The sequence below is a fragment of the Amblyomma mixtum genome, chromosome 4, assembly GCF_055824585.1.
Source record: "Amblyomma mixtum isolate Tamu chromosome 4, ASM5582458v1, whole genome shotgun sequence".
Lineage (NCBI taxonomy): Eukaryota > Metazoa > Arthropoda > Arachnida > Ixodida > Ixodidae > Amblyomma > Amblyomma mixtum.
This window is the reverse complement of record NC_143015.1, coordinates 157,436,088-157,453,849: the sequence shown is the minus strand read 5'-3', so window position 1 is coordinate 157,453,849 and position 17,762 is coordinate 157,436,088. Positions and strand designations below refer to the sequence as shown.

The window sequence follows — 17,762 nt, the reverse complement described above, 5'->3', positions numbered from 1 at the left end:
ATGAAAGTGTTAGTATTCTATTAGTAGCAGATGACTGCGTGCTCTTCAAGGCTGTTATTAAAAAATATGATCAAGTTGTGCTTAATGAAAGCCCTAATACTATTTTTAATTGGTGTGTTTTGTGTAATATGAAACTTCATTCTGGTATAACTGTTTTTATGCGTATCACAAACAAGAAATCGCTTTTTCCTTACCAATATACTATCAAGATGACCTAGATATCTCAACGTTTCTGTTGCGAATATTTGGGCATAGCAGTTACAGACGACTGGAGTTCGTCCGCCCATATTTATTATATCTGGGCTTGTACACGCCGAAAGCTCGGTCAGGACACAGGTTCGAATACTGCACCTCCGACGCAAGGCTTCTGGTCTAAAATTCGTTATTGAGATCTCAGTTTCAATACGCCAGTGACATTTACGATCCTTTCACTACCATTTACAGGCTTGAACGGATACAGAGATCAGCAGTTTGTTTCATATACATTCGCTACCATCGCCATGATTCCCTATGTGAACTAGTGAGAACTGATGACACCAAGCCCTTTCAATTCTTGTGAAAGCTAGCCCGATTAAAATTCCCCTTTAAACTCTACTGTCAGAACCGCCTTAACCCTTCAACATACATGCAGCCTTCATCTCTAGTCACAAGGCTTACCGTGCTCATAAATTATATACGTTATTCCTTCGCACAAACTGCTTTAAATATTTTCTTTTCTAGGACTATAGCTGAATGGAATAACCTACCCTCTCGTGTATTTGCATTCGGAAATGTTCTTTCTGCGATTGAACGAGTTTTTGCCTGCAAGCCTTAGTTCCTCATTTGTCATAATTTGTTTTCGTTTTTTCTACTGTTGTGTTTTTTCATCCCTTATACGCAACCCTACATTTGGCATTGTGTAATGGTGGTCTACTGTATCATATCCCACTCCTGCTTGGGCCTTCTAGGCCTGCAGTATTGTGCAATAAATAAATGCATAAATAAATGTGCAGCACATGACATCGTCCACATCCAATCGCGCAGACCAGATTTCCGGCCTGGCGCCATTTTCTTTTACCACCCACAGCCATCCCGTCGTACAGACAGAGGACTCCGAGCTCAGAGCGCGCCCTGATCGCGCCGCCACCTCGGATGCCGAGCCAAGCTACTGCTGAATAATAAAACTTTCGCATTTTGTGCAGCTATCATTACCACCTAGATTATGCCAACTGGATGCCAAAGATCTCTACCATGACCTCCAATTAGCCGTGTCCTGCTAACCTGAAAGTGAGTAACCCTCCTGAACGTTGTGAAAGAGTAAAGAGAGAACGAAGTGCTGTAGTGGAGGGCTCCAGAATAATTTCGACCTTTCGAATTTCTATTTTTAACGTGCGCTGACACCGCACAGCACGCGGGAGCCTTTTGCGTTTCGCCCCCATTGAAACGCGGCTGCCGCGACCGGATTCAAACCCAGGAACTCCGGCTCAGTAGCCGAGTGCATTTCCGCGTTTTAATAGACACAGAACTGCAAGGTTTTCGAAACTGAGTGGCAAGCCAGCACCCCTAATTTCTTTGTAGTTCTCCCTCACTCGAATAATTTGGGCTATAGAAAATGATGTCGTAAGCAAAGCTGAAAATTTTTCTGAGCTAATTTACCAGCAGTAAAGCAGTGAAAAAACTCTACATGTCGTGTTTTTTTTAAAATGCTGGCACATTTATCGAGCTATGCGCCCTTATTATCTTGTGCGAGGCGCCCGAATTATTAAGGCGAAAGCCTTTAATGCCTCATCGTTGTCGACAGAAGGTTTGGTTTATTGGGGTTTAACGTCCCAAAGCGACTGCGGCTATAAGGGACGCCGTAGTGGAGGGCTCCGGAAATTTCGACCACCTGGGGTTGTTTAACGTGCACTGACATCGCACAGTACACGGGCCTCTTGAATTTCGCATCCGTCGAAATTCGGCCGCCGCGGCCGGGATCGAACCCGCGTCTTTCGGGTCAGCAGCCGAGCGCCGTAAACCACTGAGCCACCGCGGCGGGGCTCGACATAAGCTTGTCGACATAAGGTTGTCAGCATAAGCTTGTCAGCAGAAGTTTCATGCTTTTCGGTTGGTCGAAATGGTTATGGCGTCAGAGTGCGCGGATTCGGAGTAATGAGGTCACCCACGGAAATAAAGAAAATTATGAAGAAAGAAAGAAGGCAGCTTACGCCGAGCGCTACCGGGGAAGAGAAAACGATACCCTGGACAGACCCATCACGCGAGAAGAGGTCTACGCAGCGACTCGAAACAACACCAGAAGCACGGCCGCGGGTGCAGACAAGATCAATAACGCACTCATCCGCAACCTCAGTGATGAGCTAGTCGCAGAATTCACCGACTTTCTCAACAAACACTGGGAAGCGGAGACCGTCCCCGAGGAGTGGAAGCACGCGGAGGTAGTCATGATTCCTAAACCGGGCAAGAAACTACAAACTGAGAACCTCAGACCGATCTCGCTCACATCGCGCCGAGGAAAACTGTACGAACGAGTGGTGACGCTGAGACTACAACAGTACATGGAGGACAACGAACTGTATCCCCACACCATGTTCGGTTTCAGAGCAAAACTATCAACCCAAGATGTACTACTTCAAATCAAAGAAGAGGTACTCGGGAACGTCCCCAAGAGCGGAGAGAACATAATAATGGAATTTTACGTCAAGGGGCTTTTGACAATGTAAGTCACGAGGCTATCCTTACGGGCATGAACGACCTGAACTGCGGGAGGAGAGTCTACGGCTACGTCAAAGCCTTCCACTCAAACAGAACGACAACGATTGGCCTGGGGGAGCTCAGATCGGACAAATTCCTTACTACAAACAAAGGAACACCTCAAGGATCGTCATCTCCCCTACGCTCTTGAACATAGCCATGGTTGGCATGGCAAAACACTTGAACGCAATCGACGGCATACACCATCCTATGTATGCGGACGATATCACCATCTGGGTCAACGCAGGCTCGCTCGGAGAGGAAGAAGAGAAATTACAAAAGGCAGCCACCTGCGTACAGAACTACGTCAGAGCAAGAGGGCTAGCATGCTCCACCAAGAAATCAGAGCTCCTAAGAGTTTGGAGAGGAAAACAAAATCGCACAGTCCCCACTAGCGACGACTTAAAGTTGAACGTCTACCTCGAGTGGAAATCGATACCAGAAAAAACACTCATCAGAATCTTGGGGATGTGGATACAGTCAAACCAACGCTGCACCCACACCCTCGCCCTACTCAAAGCATCCACTCTACAAGTGGCTCGCATGATCACGCGCATCTCACACAAACGTCATGGCATGCGAGAGGAGGACACACTCAAGGTGGTTAGAAGCCTGGTAGGCAGCCGAGTGACATACAGCCTCCCCTACTACAATCCCATCAAGAGTGAGGTACAACAGGCGGACGTGATCCTACGCAAAGCCTACAAAACCGCACTCCACCTTGCTCACAGCACTTCAACCGAAAAGCTTCTAGCCCTAGGACTACACAACACTTTCGATGAATTGAGAGAGGCACACTAGTCTCCCAATTGCGCAGACTACTGCAGACCCCATCTGGCAGGGAGCTCCTAAAGAAACTGGGCCGCGCCAATCAAATTCAAGAGATACAGAGGACAGAAACAATCCCGGACGAATATCGCAACACACTAAAAGTAACGTCCATACCCAGGAACATGGATCCCAACCTGCACAAAGCACGCAGAGAGGCAAGGGTTGAATACCTACAAAAGACATTAGCACCCCAAGAAACGACGGTACACGTGGACGCAGCCACATACACCAGAACAGCGGGGCAGCACAACAGCAATGCGGTAACAACAGTGACTGACTCGACCCTACGCGAGATCACCAGTGCATCACTACAAAACTGTACGATAGTCGAGGATGAAGAAGCGGCTGTCGCCTAGCGGCAGCGGAGGGCTATCGATCTAGACGGTCTCTAACAATCCTTACAGACTCACAAACAGCATGCCGCAACAACATACGCGGCAGAATAGGGCACAGAGCGCTCCGCATACTCCGCTCTGGGGGCCACATAACACAATGACAACCAAACGAAGAACCAATCAGGCATACGATAGTATGGACGCTGGGACACGCTGGAGTAACAGGGAACCAAGAGGCGGACAGAATAGCTCGAGGGTACACTTATTACCCAGCATCCAAAGTAGGGGACCTCGAGGGGAACGAACCTGTACCCCAAGATTATTCGGCGATATTAAACTATTACAAGGGCTGCAGAAAGCGGTATTCGCCACCACACAACTCCCTTAGCAGAGAGGATTCTGTCGCGTGGAGGCAGCTACAAACGGTCTCGTATCCGAACCTACACGTACTCAACAAAATGTATCCCACACAATACACTGACAAATGCCCTTGGTGCCAAGAACCACCCACGCTGTACCACATAACGTGGGCATGCCAGAGGATAAGCGTGGTACCTGTTATAACAAACCCGAGTACGGAGCAATGGGAGGGAGTGCTCTCCAGCGATCGCCGAGTCGACCAAGAAGGTCTGGCAGCAGCATCCAGCGGAGCCCTGGCATAAGGGCAGCCGACCTTTGTACAAGAAGATGGACGAAGCCATCTGACAGCCGCAGAAGAAAAGCAAATCTAGAGCTTAATAAAGTTTTTCACTCACTCACTCACACTCGCCTTGCAGCGCTTTAGAGAGTCAAAGTGACCCATGAATTTCTGTTTGTTGCGTTTCGCCTCCATCGAAACGCGGATGCCGCGGTCGGGTTTGAACTCGGCCATTCCGACTGAGTGGGAGAGCGCCCTAAATCCGGGGCAGGTTTTCGCCCACTACGACCACTTCGCGGGTAGGTTGAAATGTCCGCTGGTGGTGGTGGCGGTGGTGGTGGTGGTGGTGTAAAACACATATTTATACTATGTACAAGAGAGGTATTGCTTGGACCATGCCTGAAGGGCCCGGCCCTCACAATCACTAATGTGTTAGCTTTTAGAGAAGGTTTGCTAGCCATATTAAAGTTTTTATTATTACGGGGCCGGGTAGCCACTTGGTCCGGGGGCCTGCGCAGCCCCAGCCGGAGGCTGCATCAACGCCTTGGCCATCGGGCGGGAACCGCTCTCTTCGACTGCCTGCCGGGAGCTGTTTTACGTTTTAGCTGGGGGGGGGGGGGGGGTCGCAGGAGACAGTATTTTTGATTTGGGGCTGACCCAGGGTTGCACCGCCTTAAGGACACAGTCAGTCACCTGAGCCGCAATGTCTGGAAGCATTTCAGCAAATGCGGACCTGAATATGCCCTGAAAGGACTCGCGGACCGCAATCATGATTTGGTTCTGGAGGGCTGCCACCCGCTCCTCCAACTGCTCGGCATCATCAGGAAGGCAACGAAGCGTGCACTGGACCGCCCGGTGGCTACCTCCAACGCCAAACTGAAGGCGTTGGGAGTGGTAAACTCCTATCAGGAGTTGCGGGAGGCTCACCTCGTCAACCAATACACGCGGCTCTCGCAGACGGCTCCTGGTCGCCGCCTGCTAAACCGCTTACACATTCAACACACATGCATACCAGAGGGGACGGAGAACATCCCGGTGCTGTGGCGCCACATGCGCTGGGTCGCTCCGCTCCCGCGAAACATGGACATAGCTTCACATGAAGGCAGACGACAAGCGCGGGTTCGCGCGCTTGAGAGGCAATATGGATCTAAAGAGGGAGTCTACTACGTGGACATCACAGGACCGTCGCCCGCAGGATTCTATACGGCTGCCGTAGACCGCCGGGGATTTAATGTCGATGGGCTATCTTTTCGGGCCCCAAATTCAACGCGAGCGGAGGAAGTCGCAATAGCTCTCGCTGCCGTGGATCGAAAATGGAGAACGGTTGTCACTGACTCCCGCCAGGCCTGTGAACACTATATTGAAGGGGAAATATCACCTCTTACCTCCCAAATTCTAAGACGGGCTCCCGCCGATCCAACTCGCACAAAGGTAATCTGGGATCCTGGCCACCAGGGTCTACGAGGCAATGAGGCCGCTGATGCGGCCGCCCGAGCGCTCACACCGGGCTCCTCATCCTAGCTCTCCTGGCTCAGAAGCTCATAAACCGCTTCTGCAGTTCCGCGAAATCCTAATTCATTATTGCGACAGCCACCGCCTCTACCCGGCACCTGCCAAGGGGCTGAGTAAGGCGGAGGAACGAACTCTGCGGCGCCTGCAGACAGGAACTCTTATTTTGCTCGAGGCCGAGTCCATGTCCCTGCTTTTGGCATACTGGACTCGCCCGATGCACCCCCGCCCCACCAAGTGGAGCTGATATGGGTGCCCGCGCACTCCGGGAATCCCGGAAACGAGGCCGCCAACCTTTTAGCCCGAGGTTCTTTAAACCGGGCTCAGGTGGCCTCTGATCGGGGATTCACGAAGGAGCGCATGCACTCATTCAGTAAGCTGACCCAGGCGTACAGAGCCTTACGCCAGCTCTACCCCCCGCCCCACCCCTCCCTAGATAACAAACACACAACACTCTGGCGCAGACTACAGACACACACTCTCCCTTCACCCCTTAACCTAGCCCACTATCATCCCTCCTTCCCCACTCCGGCATGCAATCTATGCCCAGAACGCTTCGCCTCTTCCCTCCACATCATTTCCCTCTGCCCGGCGGACCCTCCCCCGCGGGACTTAGAGAACCTCAAGACCTAGGAGGACTGGGAGACCCTGCTGCGCTCGGAGGACCCGGCCGTGCAGACCATCGCCACCGGCCGTGCTGCCAGAGTTATGGACCTTCGGAACATAAACACTTGAGTGCAGTGGGGTCGTGCGGGGACCCTGGGGCGTGCCCCGAATTCCTGTGTAAATAAACTTTTCTCTCTCTCTCTCTGTCCTGCCACCGCCAAACACTTTAATCCGAACACAGACGGGCGCTGCTCGCACTGTGGTGAGATCTGCGATATTTTTCACGTGGTGTGGGCATGTACTCAGAATCCTCACCTTCCCCCACCCCCACATCCACCCTCACCCGAGAGGCATGGGAGACTGCCCTCCTCAACTGATCCACACTGGAGTCCCAAAGGGCTCTAGTAAAGCGGGCGCGAGACAAGGTCTCGTCGTGCGGTGTAGTGCACTGCACGGGCTTGGGCCGGCCCGAAAGCCCGGGCCCGGCCCGGCCCGCGGGCCGAGCCGGGCCTGTACATGCTCTGTTTTGCCGGGCCTGGGCCGGGCCCGGGCCTGAAGTTGCGGGCCCGGGCCGGGCTCGGACTTAAAGCTGCGGACCCGAGTCGGGCTTGGGTCCGTACAGAAACGGCAGGTGTCCAACTATTCATTCACTATTGCAGAGTGAAGTACACAACTGCGGCATTGGAGCAGCGATACGGATGAGCTAGTGGTTATAGTACGCGCTGAGAAAAATACTAAGCTTAATTCATTGACTTATTTATTTCGTTAGTTCCATGCCGCGGTGGCTTAGTGGCCAAGGCGCTTGATTACTGAGCCGGACAACCAGGGTTTGCTCTAGCCTCGGCGGCTGCATTTCTGTTTAGGCGGCAACCAAGACAGCCATGTACTTTGTAGCATCATTGCTCGTCGAAGAAACCCAGGTCGTCGAAATGATCCGGAGCCCTCTGCTTCGGTGTCTCTCACAGCCTGACTCCACTTGTGCCCTTAAGCCCCAAAAACATAGCTTTTATTTGATAGCTATATTTTTCTCATGTGAGAAAATTCACAAACTAAAACGCGTTTGGTTTTCTTTTTGATCAGCTTACCGGAACGTCTCGTAAATGAAATAGCCACACAAGCTCTCAAGAGTTCATAAATCTCGTCTCATAACCACATCTTACTTCATACATTTTATCATAACACAAGATCACGGCACGCTCTATTAACCGCCCCACTACGAACGTCCTCCCGGCTTAGTCACGGTATCCCGATAGCACGCATCAGTGGCCACACGTCTGCTTACAACAACTCATTTTTCCCCAACGCAATAGCACTATGGAATTCACTGCCTAACGACATCGCTGCATGCACTGATCACAAAACATTCCGCGAGAAAATAAAAATTCACCTGACATATGTGAGCGCCAGCTCATCCCCGCCGACGGAGATCCTTCGCCGGAGGGCGAGCAACCCGAACTTTGAGTCCGAGCAACCCGAGCCGCCCGTGGGAGGAGAGAGTGATGTGAGGAGAGGATGAGGACGACGAGCGCTGGCGCGGCGCGTGAAGAACAACAGACTCAGGTGTTGGCCACGAAAGAAGCAACACGGCCTCTTGTTAACCCAGTGATCCTTTGTAACGGAAAGACGAATAAACGTCTTTTGAATTGTTCGTTTATCCTAACACATAGATCTTGATCACTTCTGCGCTCTTTGTAGCAAGTATTGCTTCATATATCTTTAATGAATGATGTATAACCTGCTGGGAAACCCTGATGTGACTACAACCCCTTTTCTGTTTCTTTGTATGTTTGTTCTTTTTATTGTTATGCATGTTCCCATCATCGCCGTTGTAAACCAATATGTGCCCCCCCCCCCCCTTATGTAATGCCTTCGGGCCTTTAAGGGAACAATAAATGAAATGAAATGAAATGAAATCTATCCATCCTCGCTTCTTCAGCCTGATTGTCATGACAAGTGTTTTGCTCTGTAAATTATCACGTGGTTCACGCGTTATCTTCTGCTCCACCAGTAAGAGTAAAATTCAACCGGTCTTAATTGGCCATTGATCGTTCGTCATCCCGAAACATACCACACTATTAGAAATGCATTCGGGAAGAACATATTAGTTTAGGACGCTTATAGACTTCAAACACACACGTGAAATACTCAAGCCTTTGAGCTTTTCGTTTCTGCTGAAAGGCGACCAGTTCGGCTATGATTTCAACCTGTGAGATAGAGTTCACTAAAAAAATGTCATCCCACTGCTTGCTAGACAGCTCTAATGTTTATACTTCGCGGGCGGCAAAATATAAGTGATTAAAATCATGGGGGAATGCAAAGTAGTCTATTACGCGCGTATGCAGCTCTTTTTATTTGCCTCTCGGAACTTCCGAGTTTATCTTTGCGCACCTACACGAAATCACTGCCCAAAAGACGGGCGTGGCGAGCACTAATCTTAATCACTTCCTCCTGGTTTAAAAAGAACCATCTTTCCGCAAGCCAAACTGTGGTTTCAGAACCTTTGTCGGCCAGTTCCTTATCGGTCAAGTAGCAGTCTACTTGCTCAGAGTGAGCAGTATACCTGCCTTACTGTGAAACGGGCCGGGCCGGGCCCGGGCTGGGCTTCACTTCGGGATTCACGGGCAGGGCCGAGCTCGCTAGAGCGATAATTTAGCGGGCCTGGGCCGGGCCCGGGCTTGAAGCCGCGGGCCCGGGCCGGGCTTGGGCCTCAGATTGAGGCCCGTGCAGTGCTCTAGTGCTGTGTCCCGGACTAAGGACACCGACCATGTAGCGGGGTCTTCTGATTCCCAAACTCTCTCTGAGTATTAAAAAAGTTTTTCACCACCACCATCACAATCAGTAGGAGGGATCCCTAGTGGGGACCTCTGTGGCCTCCGCGGCGGCCCGGGCTCTTGTTGAGCGTGAGAAAGCTAACTCGCCATTCCTCCCTCTCTTGTTGACCGCTTTCTCCTACGCGAAAAAACAGCCCGGTGAGAGAGCGCGCGGGCGGCTGCGTCGGCTGCCTCGTTTCCTGCCAACCCCTGATGCTTTCTCCTCCCCACCTGATCAGGAACCCGATTTTAATCCGGTCTATACGTTCAAAGATATCACAGCCATTGCCTTTACCCTAGCCCATGTAAAGGCCTCAAGAAGGCGGATGAGCGGCTCCTTCTCCGCCTCTTCACCAATACATTGCTGTGCCCGGCAGCCCTAAAACATTTCGACCCCTACTTTAGCGACAACTGCCCGCACTGTAGTCCGGTGTCTTCGGACACCTATCACATGGTGTGGGCCTGCCCCTCCAACCCGGCCATTCCCCCCATCCCCAACCCAACCCGGGAGGACTGGGAGGCGACCCTGCTCGGCTGCCACGACTTACAGGCTCAACAAGCCTTAGTCGGGCGCGCCCGGGCGGCGGCCCCGCCACTGGGGTCTCATGCTAGGGACCTCCACCTAGTGTTTGTAAGGATCGGTGCCGCCGCGGTGGCTCAGCGGTTATGGTGCTCGGCTGCTGACCCGAAAGACGCGGGTTCGATCCCGGCCGCGGCGGTTGAATTTCTTTGGAGGAGAAATTCTAGAGGCCCGTGTATTGTGCGATGTCAGTGCACGCTAAAGAACCCCAGGTGGTCGAAATTTCCGGAGCCCTCCACTACAGCGTCTCTCATAGCCTTAGTCGCTTTGGGACGTTAAACCCCATAAACCAAACCAAACCTAAGGATCGGTCCCTTACGGGCTGATCCAAACGCCTCCTGTCAATTCTGAATAAATGTTTTCACCACCACCATCACCACCCCTACGCGAAAAACACGCTTTTCTTCCAATGACAACACATCAAATGAGATGACTGCGTTCTTGTGCGCGTGAATAACACTAAAAGAATCGCGTACCACGCACAGAAGAATTCAAGCAATGTTGAACGGCAAATCATGCACATGAAAAAAACAGCATCGCTTCACAAACTGACGCATCCGCTCAGCGCAGCTTCCTACGCTCATTAAAACAGATGCCATGTAGACCCCAGGCTACGACGGTATATCAGAGAAGTAGTCCTGAGGACGACGCTTGGTCAGGCGACAGCAGTCGCCGTCGTGTTCTTGTTTCATAGCTTGTTTGTACCGAGCGACACTAGTCGCTGCCTTGTTGTTTTTGTCTTTGTGAGGGACTATGGTCCCCTTGTATGAATAATCAGTCCAATAAACTTCTCTTCGAGGTTATCCGGCGATAATGGTCGTGTCCGTTTATTTGTGATGTACAAATGCTGTCTCTGTCACGTAGCTCGGTGCGTTGAAAGGTTTTGTTGCGGAAGCAACACTACGCTAGGTGTGAGCGATTTCGCGGAGCCCCGGAGAGCCCCAACTGCGCATGCGCTAGGAGCGAGTGTGTGAGAGTTACTGGGTAATTTCCTTTCCTCAAATACGATTTCCTTCATTACGGCCCCTCCTTCTCTTTCTTATTTCACTCACACTTCCTCCCTTCCTGTACGGTGCGGTTCGGGCGCCCACCGAGATGACAGAGGATTACTGCGCCATTTCCTTTCCTCAAAAAGCATTGCGTTCAAAGGGCAGGGCATGGGTGGTGGCGTTCCGTGGACTTCCTGGCAGCGCTACAACACGCTGTCGCGTTCCACTCCTAAAGGCGAAGCTTAAGTGTCTCAATTAGCAGTTAATTAGTATTTAGTCAATAATCAGTGATTATTCATTAATTAGTAATTTGTTTGGTTTGTTTTGTGGGGTTTAACGTCCCAAAGTGACTCAGCCTATGAGAGACGCCGTAGTGAAAGGCTCCAGAAATTTCGACATCGCACAGTACACGGGATTCTAGAATTTCTCCTCCAAAGAAATTCAACCGCCTCAGCCGGGATTGAACCCCCGTCTTTCGGGTCAGCAGCCGAGCACCATAACCACTCAGCCACCACGGCGGTCAATTAGTAATTTGTCATTACTTGGTAATTAGTCATTGATTGTGCGTGACGTCATCCAGTGATGACATCACCAGTGCCACGTAGGCAGTCAAAGTGGTGCGGAAAACGCTTTCGCCTCTACGCATTTTAGACAGTCAAAGTGCCCCCTGAGATGCCGCATCCGCTGCGATTGCCGCGCCGTTGCTTCCGCAGTTCTACTCGGGATGGCCATTGGTCAAACAACAGCCAATTTTTTTCCTTTAAGCGCGTATTTTGAAACTGAAATTTATATCATTGGTTTATTAGTTTATTAGGGTTTAACGTCCCAAAGCGATTCAGGCTATGAGGGACGCTGTAGTGAAGGGGTCCGGAAATTTCGACCACCCGGGGTTCTTTAACGTGCACTAACACGGCAGTACAGGGGCCCCTGGAATTTCGCCTTCATCGAAATTCGGCCCCCGCGGCCGGGATCGAACCCGCGTCTTTCGGATCAGCAGCCGAGCGCCGTAACCACTGAGCCACCACGGCGGGTTGAAATTGAAATTAGTTTTGGGGGAAATTAAATAGCGTATTAATTGTCTCACATGTACTTTGATTAATTTACTTTCACTTTCTGGTTTGGGAGGAAGGCGCACTACATATATAGCGTAGCGCAGGCTCTCACGAGGTCGGCAGCGAGGCGAACAAACCTGTTGAGCCGTGGTCTGGCAGCTTGCCGTCAGCTCGTTGTAGTCGGGAGGGCTGGCGCCTTCCTTGGCCGCCACATCTTTCACTTGCTCGATGGTCAGCGGGTACGCGCCGCTCTCAACCTGTGGGGTGAAAAAAAATATTGGTAGGCGTGGTCAAAACTAAGGCTATGAGAGACGCCGTAGTGGAGGGCTCCAGAAATTTCGACCAGTGCACGTTAAAGAACCTCAGGTGGTCGAAATTTCCGGAGCCCTCCACTACGGCGTCTCTCATAGCCTTAGCCGCTTTGGGACGTTAAACCCCATAAACCAACCAACCAACCATGTAGACAGGCGAAAGCATGTTTAGCCTTGTTGGCTCATGGTTTTTGTTTGCTGGGTCATCAATACGTCTGACGACGATATTAGGCTTAGTAAGCTCTGATCGAGGTTAAGCTGATCTTATCTGTTCGCGCCATAGCCGGAAGTTGACGAAAACGACGACGTGCGATGCACAGCGCGAGAGTGTGTTGCAGTTTCACACGAGGCGTAACACGCTGGGGCGAAAGCAGAGTGCTTTCGTGCAGTTGGCCAGCGAAGCTGATGTGTTTGCGCCGGCGCGGGTAGGAAACTCCGACGCGGCAACAATTACATTTCTACGTGGGCTGTTGTTTTGCTAGGTTTGGCCAAGGTCACCCCAAGGTTAACATTCACATAAGATTCTTGGTTGGGTTCGACCGTGTTAAGCAGGGCTTTCGCACTAGAGGGTATCGATCAGGGCGTGGAAAGGAATGCTCTTAAAGGAATCAGGCTGCAGTGCTGAATAAGACTTAAGTCAAAACCGTTCAATCAAAATGCTTTGGATTAAGGCGGCTTTTTTTTTTCGGTGATTACTTCTTGCTTTGAGCTGTCTTCTCAGACGAATCGTAAACTGCCGACAACACGCGGCGGTCGAAAAAGTATATGTTGACATGAACCTCAAAAACATCGGTAGTCTAGCTGCTGGAGCGAAGAATTATCCCCCTTTGCAGCCATGTGACACCTCGTGTGTGACGTAACTACTGGACTGCAAGGCTTAGAAGGAAATGACATTGTTTGTTTATCTTGATCGTCTATGCATTCAGTGTTGCATTTTCGCCAACCTCTTCTGTTATACTTAGACGTGAAACTTACTCAATGCCTTTCTTGCACGTGTTTGAGTTAATTAAGTATTTAGAGCAATAAGCGCGTGAACATTGTTTTATGGCTGTGTTGTTCACCTAGCTTCTCTGGGCTGTATAGCGAGAGCGGGCGAACGTCTTAAAAAATGTTTTTCAGCCGGAATAAGACCCGTGCATACTGAACTCTGGATGCGGACAGTGGTCTCGGAATTATATGTTCTCTTCGGATAAAGGTACGACGTTGGCCACACAGCCGTTAACGTTGAGTGTTCAGTCGCTGGTGGCGTGATTCCATCGAATCAGTATAACGCTACTCGTTATACCGCTATTTGGTTATGCGTCACCATATCCTAAAGGACCACCGCGGTGACTCAGTGGTTATGACACTCGGCTGCTGACCCAAAAGACGCGGGTTCGATCCCTGCCGCGGCGGTGGAATTTCGATAGAGGCGAAATTATAGAGTCCGTTGTACTGTGCGATATCAGTGCACGTTGAAGAACCTCAGGTGGTCGAAATTTCCGGAGCCTTTCACTGCGGCGTCCCTCATAGCCTGAGTCGCTTTGGGACGTTAAACCCCCATAAACCTTAACCCGTATCCTAAAAATGTGCGACCTGTTCTTCTGATTTAAAAAAAAATGTTTGCTTTTAAAGCAAAGCACAACACAATGATTTGGCATATTTTCCAGTGCCCAGAGTTAATATTTGATTACGAACGATTCTGTATCGGCAATTTTCGGTCTCTGTCGCCAGCGATGAAATGCACCTGACATCACGGTCGACCGGCCAGCCTGGACTACCACAATACTGATGACGTCGGCGTCATCGGCAATCACTGTTTGTTACTGAGAACATCTACTGGGTTCGGTGACGTCACAACAGTTGGGGCAAGTGCCCCTTTACGTCACTCGGAGCGGGTAGAAATGCCGAGCGGCTCCTCGAACAACATTCCAAATCATATTAAATTGTTTTACTCTCAACACCTGAAACTGAAACGTGATAGAAGCTATCCCCTTATGCCCTTGAAACAAATGATATCGTTTGTTTGCGTTTCAAAATTTTGTGTCTCTGCCCCTCTAAACGTCTTTCCTCACACTGTCTGTGAGCGCTAAAAGCCAAAGAATGAGGAGTGTTGTCCTCTCCTCGCCTGCAGGCTCCTCTTGTGCAATTGTGAAGTATCGGGGTTTCGCAAATTCCTTTGTTGCAACAGACCTCAGCACTTGTACCTTTCTATTGTCTTTCTCTTGTCTCAAGAACCTTCTGCGGGCTTAATTGTTGTATCACCTCGTGCGGTCTCAATGTCAATAGCGTGCTCTGCATGCTATAGCCTCGCCATTCTCTTCCAACAATGACAGATATCGGCAGTGCTGTCGAGATTGGCTGAATTCCAAGAGACGGATAAGCATACAGCCGCGTCACTGAACCGCTGCGCTCAATAGGCCTGCATTTATTTTAATCCCAAAGCATTTATAGTCTATGTCGGCGGTGTCATGCCACCAAAACGTTTGGTTTATGGTTTATGGGGTTTAACGGGCCAAAGCGACTCAGGATGTGAGGGACGCCGTAGTGGAGGGCTCCGGAAATTTCGATCACCTGGGGTTCTTGAACGTGCACTGACATCGCACAGTATACACGGGCCTCTAGAATTTCGCCCCCATCGAAATTCGACCGCGGCGGCCACGCGGCGGTCGCCATAACAGCAGCCGACAGCAGCCATGCCAGCAGCCGAGCGCCATAACCACTGAGCCACCGCGGCGGGGTCCACCAACACGTGTCAGCAGCAGTTGTGAAGTTCTCAGAAGAGGTAGCAACAAACGAGTGGTTGTAATCGAAAGAGAATGATGTGAAAATGCTGCGCAAAAAAGAAATTATGTCGAAAGGATGATTAATTAATTAATTAATTAATTACAGTCAAATGTATAAACAACGTCGAAATAGCGTGGACGTCGATAGTTAATCGAACAGAAAGTTTAATTGACATAGAATAATTAATTAACTATCAGCAAAAGCCATTGGATGCTTGAATAGGCTGGACGGGGATATAGTAAGTGGACGGGGAAACAGCCACAGCGCCAAATTAGAAAAACCAAAATGGTTGATTGAGATAAAAAAACGGTGCAATCAGAGTAAATAAATCGATTTTTAATCAAAAGCACAAATTTGTTACGCTTATTCGGTAGTTAAATTAATTAGCACACAAAAAGAAAATGATAAAAAGAGGCGACGAGTGCCGAGAAGGCGTGAATGCTTTCGAATTCTCCCAATGCGGGTCGCCGCAGTGATCTCTAATTTTTTTTTTGACGAATGATGGCTGAAGAGGCATGCGGTTGTTTTAATCTGAGGGTGTGGTATAATGTGTTCAGGCCGACCCGATTATAATGGGCTTATGCTTGCCGCCAGCAGCTTAGAGTATATCCTACAAATGATAGTTTTTGTCGAGGCCTCACTTCTTCGAGATTTTATTTGCTGCTGAAGCTTGGAAATTCTTCTTTCTTACTAAATTTCACCAGAATGCTTGCGCAACTTCAGTGAGATGGTCGCAGTTTCTTGAAATCTAGGCAACAATACCAGTAAATACATCTTCATGCGCACCTGGTGCCTAATTATTTTGCAACCAAAAGACCTTGGAATTAGGGGACTTGCTTTTAAGTGCGAACATTACCATAAAGCGATTTTAAATGACTTGGTTACCTTTGAATGTTGTTAACTGTGCGGATTTCACTAGGACCTATGCACACTTCCTTTAGGACTCCCTGGGCGTTGCCATGCATTGCTCGCTGGGCTGTTCTGTGCAATTGACGGTAGCACGATAGAAGCGGCAGCCGAGCCGGTCTGCAACAGCCCAGAGAGGGGACGTTACGACATCCTCCTTGCCCAATGAAAAGGCCTAAAAGTGTGTCAAACGAAAAAAAAAGTCGTAGGGTTTTAACGTAGTTAAACCGAGTAGACATGCGAAGGCACGCGTTTGGCCTGGTTGGCTTAAGGGTTGCTTTTCTGGGTCGCCGGCACGTCTGAGGATATTAGTTCGGTAGTAGCATTAGTTGATAAAGACCACGGTATACAATGCACAGCGCGAGAATGTGTTGTAGTTTAACATGAGGCGGGATCGACTGCGGCAATAACATAGTGCTCTCGTGCAGTGGCCTGCGAAGCTGATCTGTTCGCGTTTCCGCGAGTTCGGGATATTCAAAATTCCGCAAGTGCGCTTTCCCGCATAACAATGTTGTCTCAAAAAAGATGGCTGACCATGCGTTTCCAGCTGAAACAAAGCAAGAAACACTGGTTTTTTGTTCGATTCTCCCAAAATACGTTTCTTACATTCTATCCACACCTTTAGCGCCTGTCCTGTAGCCCACGTAGTTCCTTTATAGCGAAGTCGTCCATCTTGTTTGGGGCAACATAGTTATGTGGGAAAGCGCACTTGCGGAATTTTGATAAACAGATTCACAACAGCGCTACGGAACAAGGACACAAGGAACACGAAAAACACAGGACGGGCGCTGACTACCAACTCTTTATTGCGTGAAAAACCAGCACAGATTTATACTATTTCCTGGACCACGTGATGCACTGTCAGCCACGGGACACAGCGAAGGAACGCTTCACACGTTTGGGGAGTCATCACACAGCTCGACAGAACTCATCAAACGTGCATGCACTATCAAAAAATATAGCATTGCCAAGCTAATGATAAAGGGACTAACAGATACAAAGATGTGCATGGACCAGCTACAGCCAATGACAACTGCAGCTCAGATAGACAAGACAATGAGTACTTCAAAGCAAAGCGGAATCTTTGGGCTACGTTAAAAACATTCAAGAGAGCGAGAAGGCGTAAAAACATGAGAAAAGCATGAGCAAAATGGCGATGAAAAAAGTAAAAGTTGCTAGGCAATAGGCACAGTCAGCAGGCTAAAAGCGAAAACAAGAAACCGACACCAACAAATAACACGGTAAAAGTAACAATCGTTAAAAAGGGAAACTAAAAGAAAGAACAAAAACATGAACCACCACCGGCCAAGCAATGAAGACGGTAAAACAACTAAAAGTCTTTAAAAGACAGAGGAGCAAAGTTCCGCATAAGGTCAACAAACAAAACAACGCAAAATAAAACACTATAAGGTGAGATGCAGGAAAAACCGTTTGTCAGGATGTCTAGCAGTTAAAACGCAAGAATCGCGTCCGTTCAAGAAAGGACCTTTCTTTCTCCTGTAAACAGACAGATGAGCTGCTGATGCACTCGTCCCCAGCCTTTTCAATCAAAAAACCTTCAATAATCTCCCTTTCTACTCTACTCCTTGCGGTCGCCAGAAACTTGGTGTCTGAAAACATAGGTCGACAATCGTGACGGGGTTGGTTACAATGTAGTGCCATGTGGCTCCCAGACTTGTTTTTTACATTCAGGAAGTGTT

The 17,762-nt window shown here is 49.7% G+C and overlaps 1 protein-coding gene across 1 annotated transcript in view; it reads right to left on the bottom strand.

Moving 5' to 3' along the window:
* Positions 1-17,762, bottom strand: part of LOC149348932 (uncharacterized) — a 31,375-nt gene that overhangs the window by 1,853 nt on the left and 11,760 nt on the right. Inside the window, exon 3 of the mRNA XM_089585952.1 lies at positions 12,217-12,336. Coding sequence (XP_089442078.1) covers positions 12,217-12,336 — 120 coding nt within the window. The remainder of the gene's footprint in view (positions 1-12,216; positions 12,337-17,762) is intronic.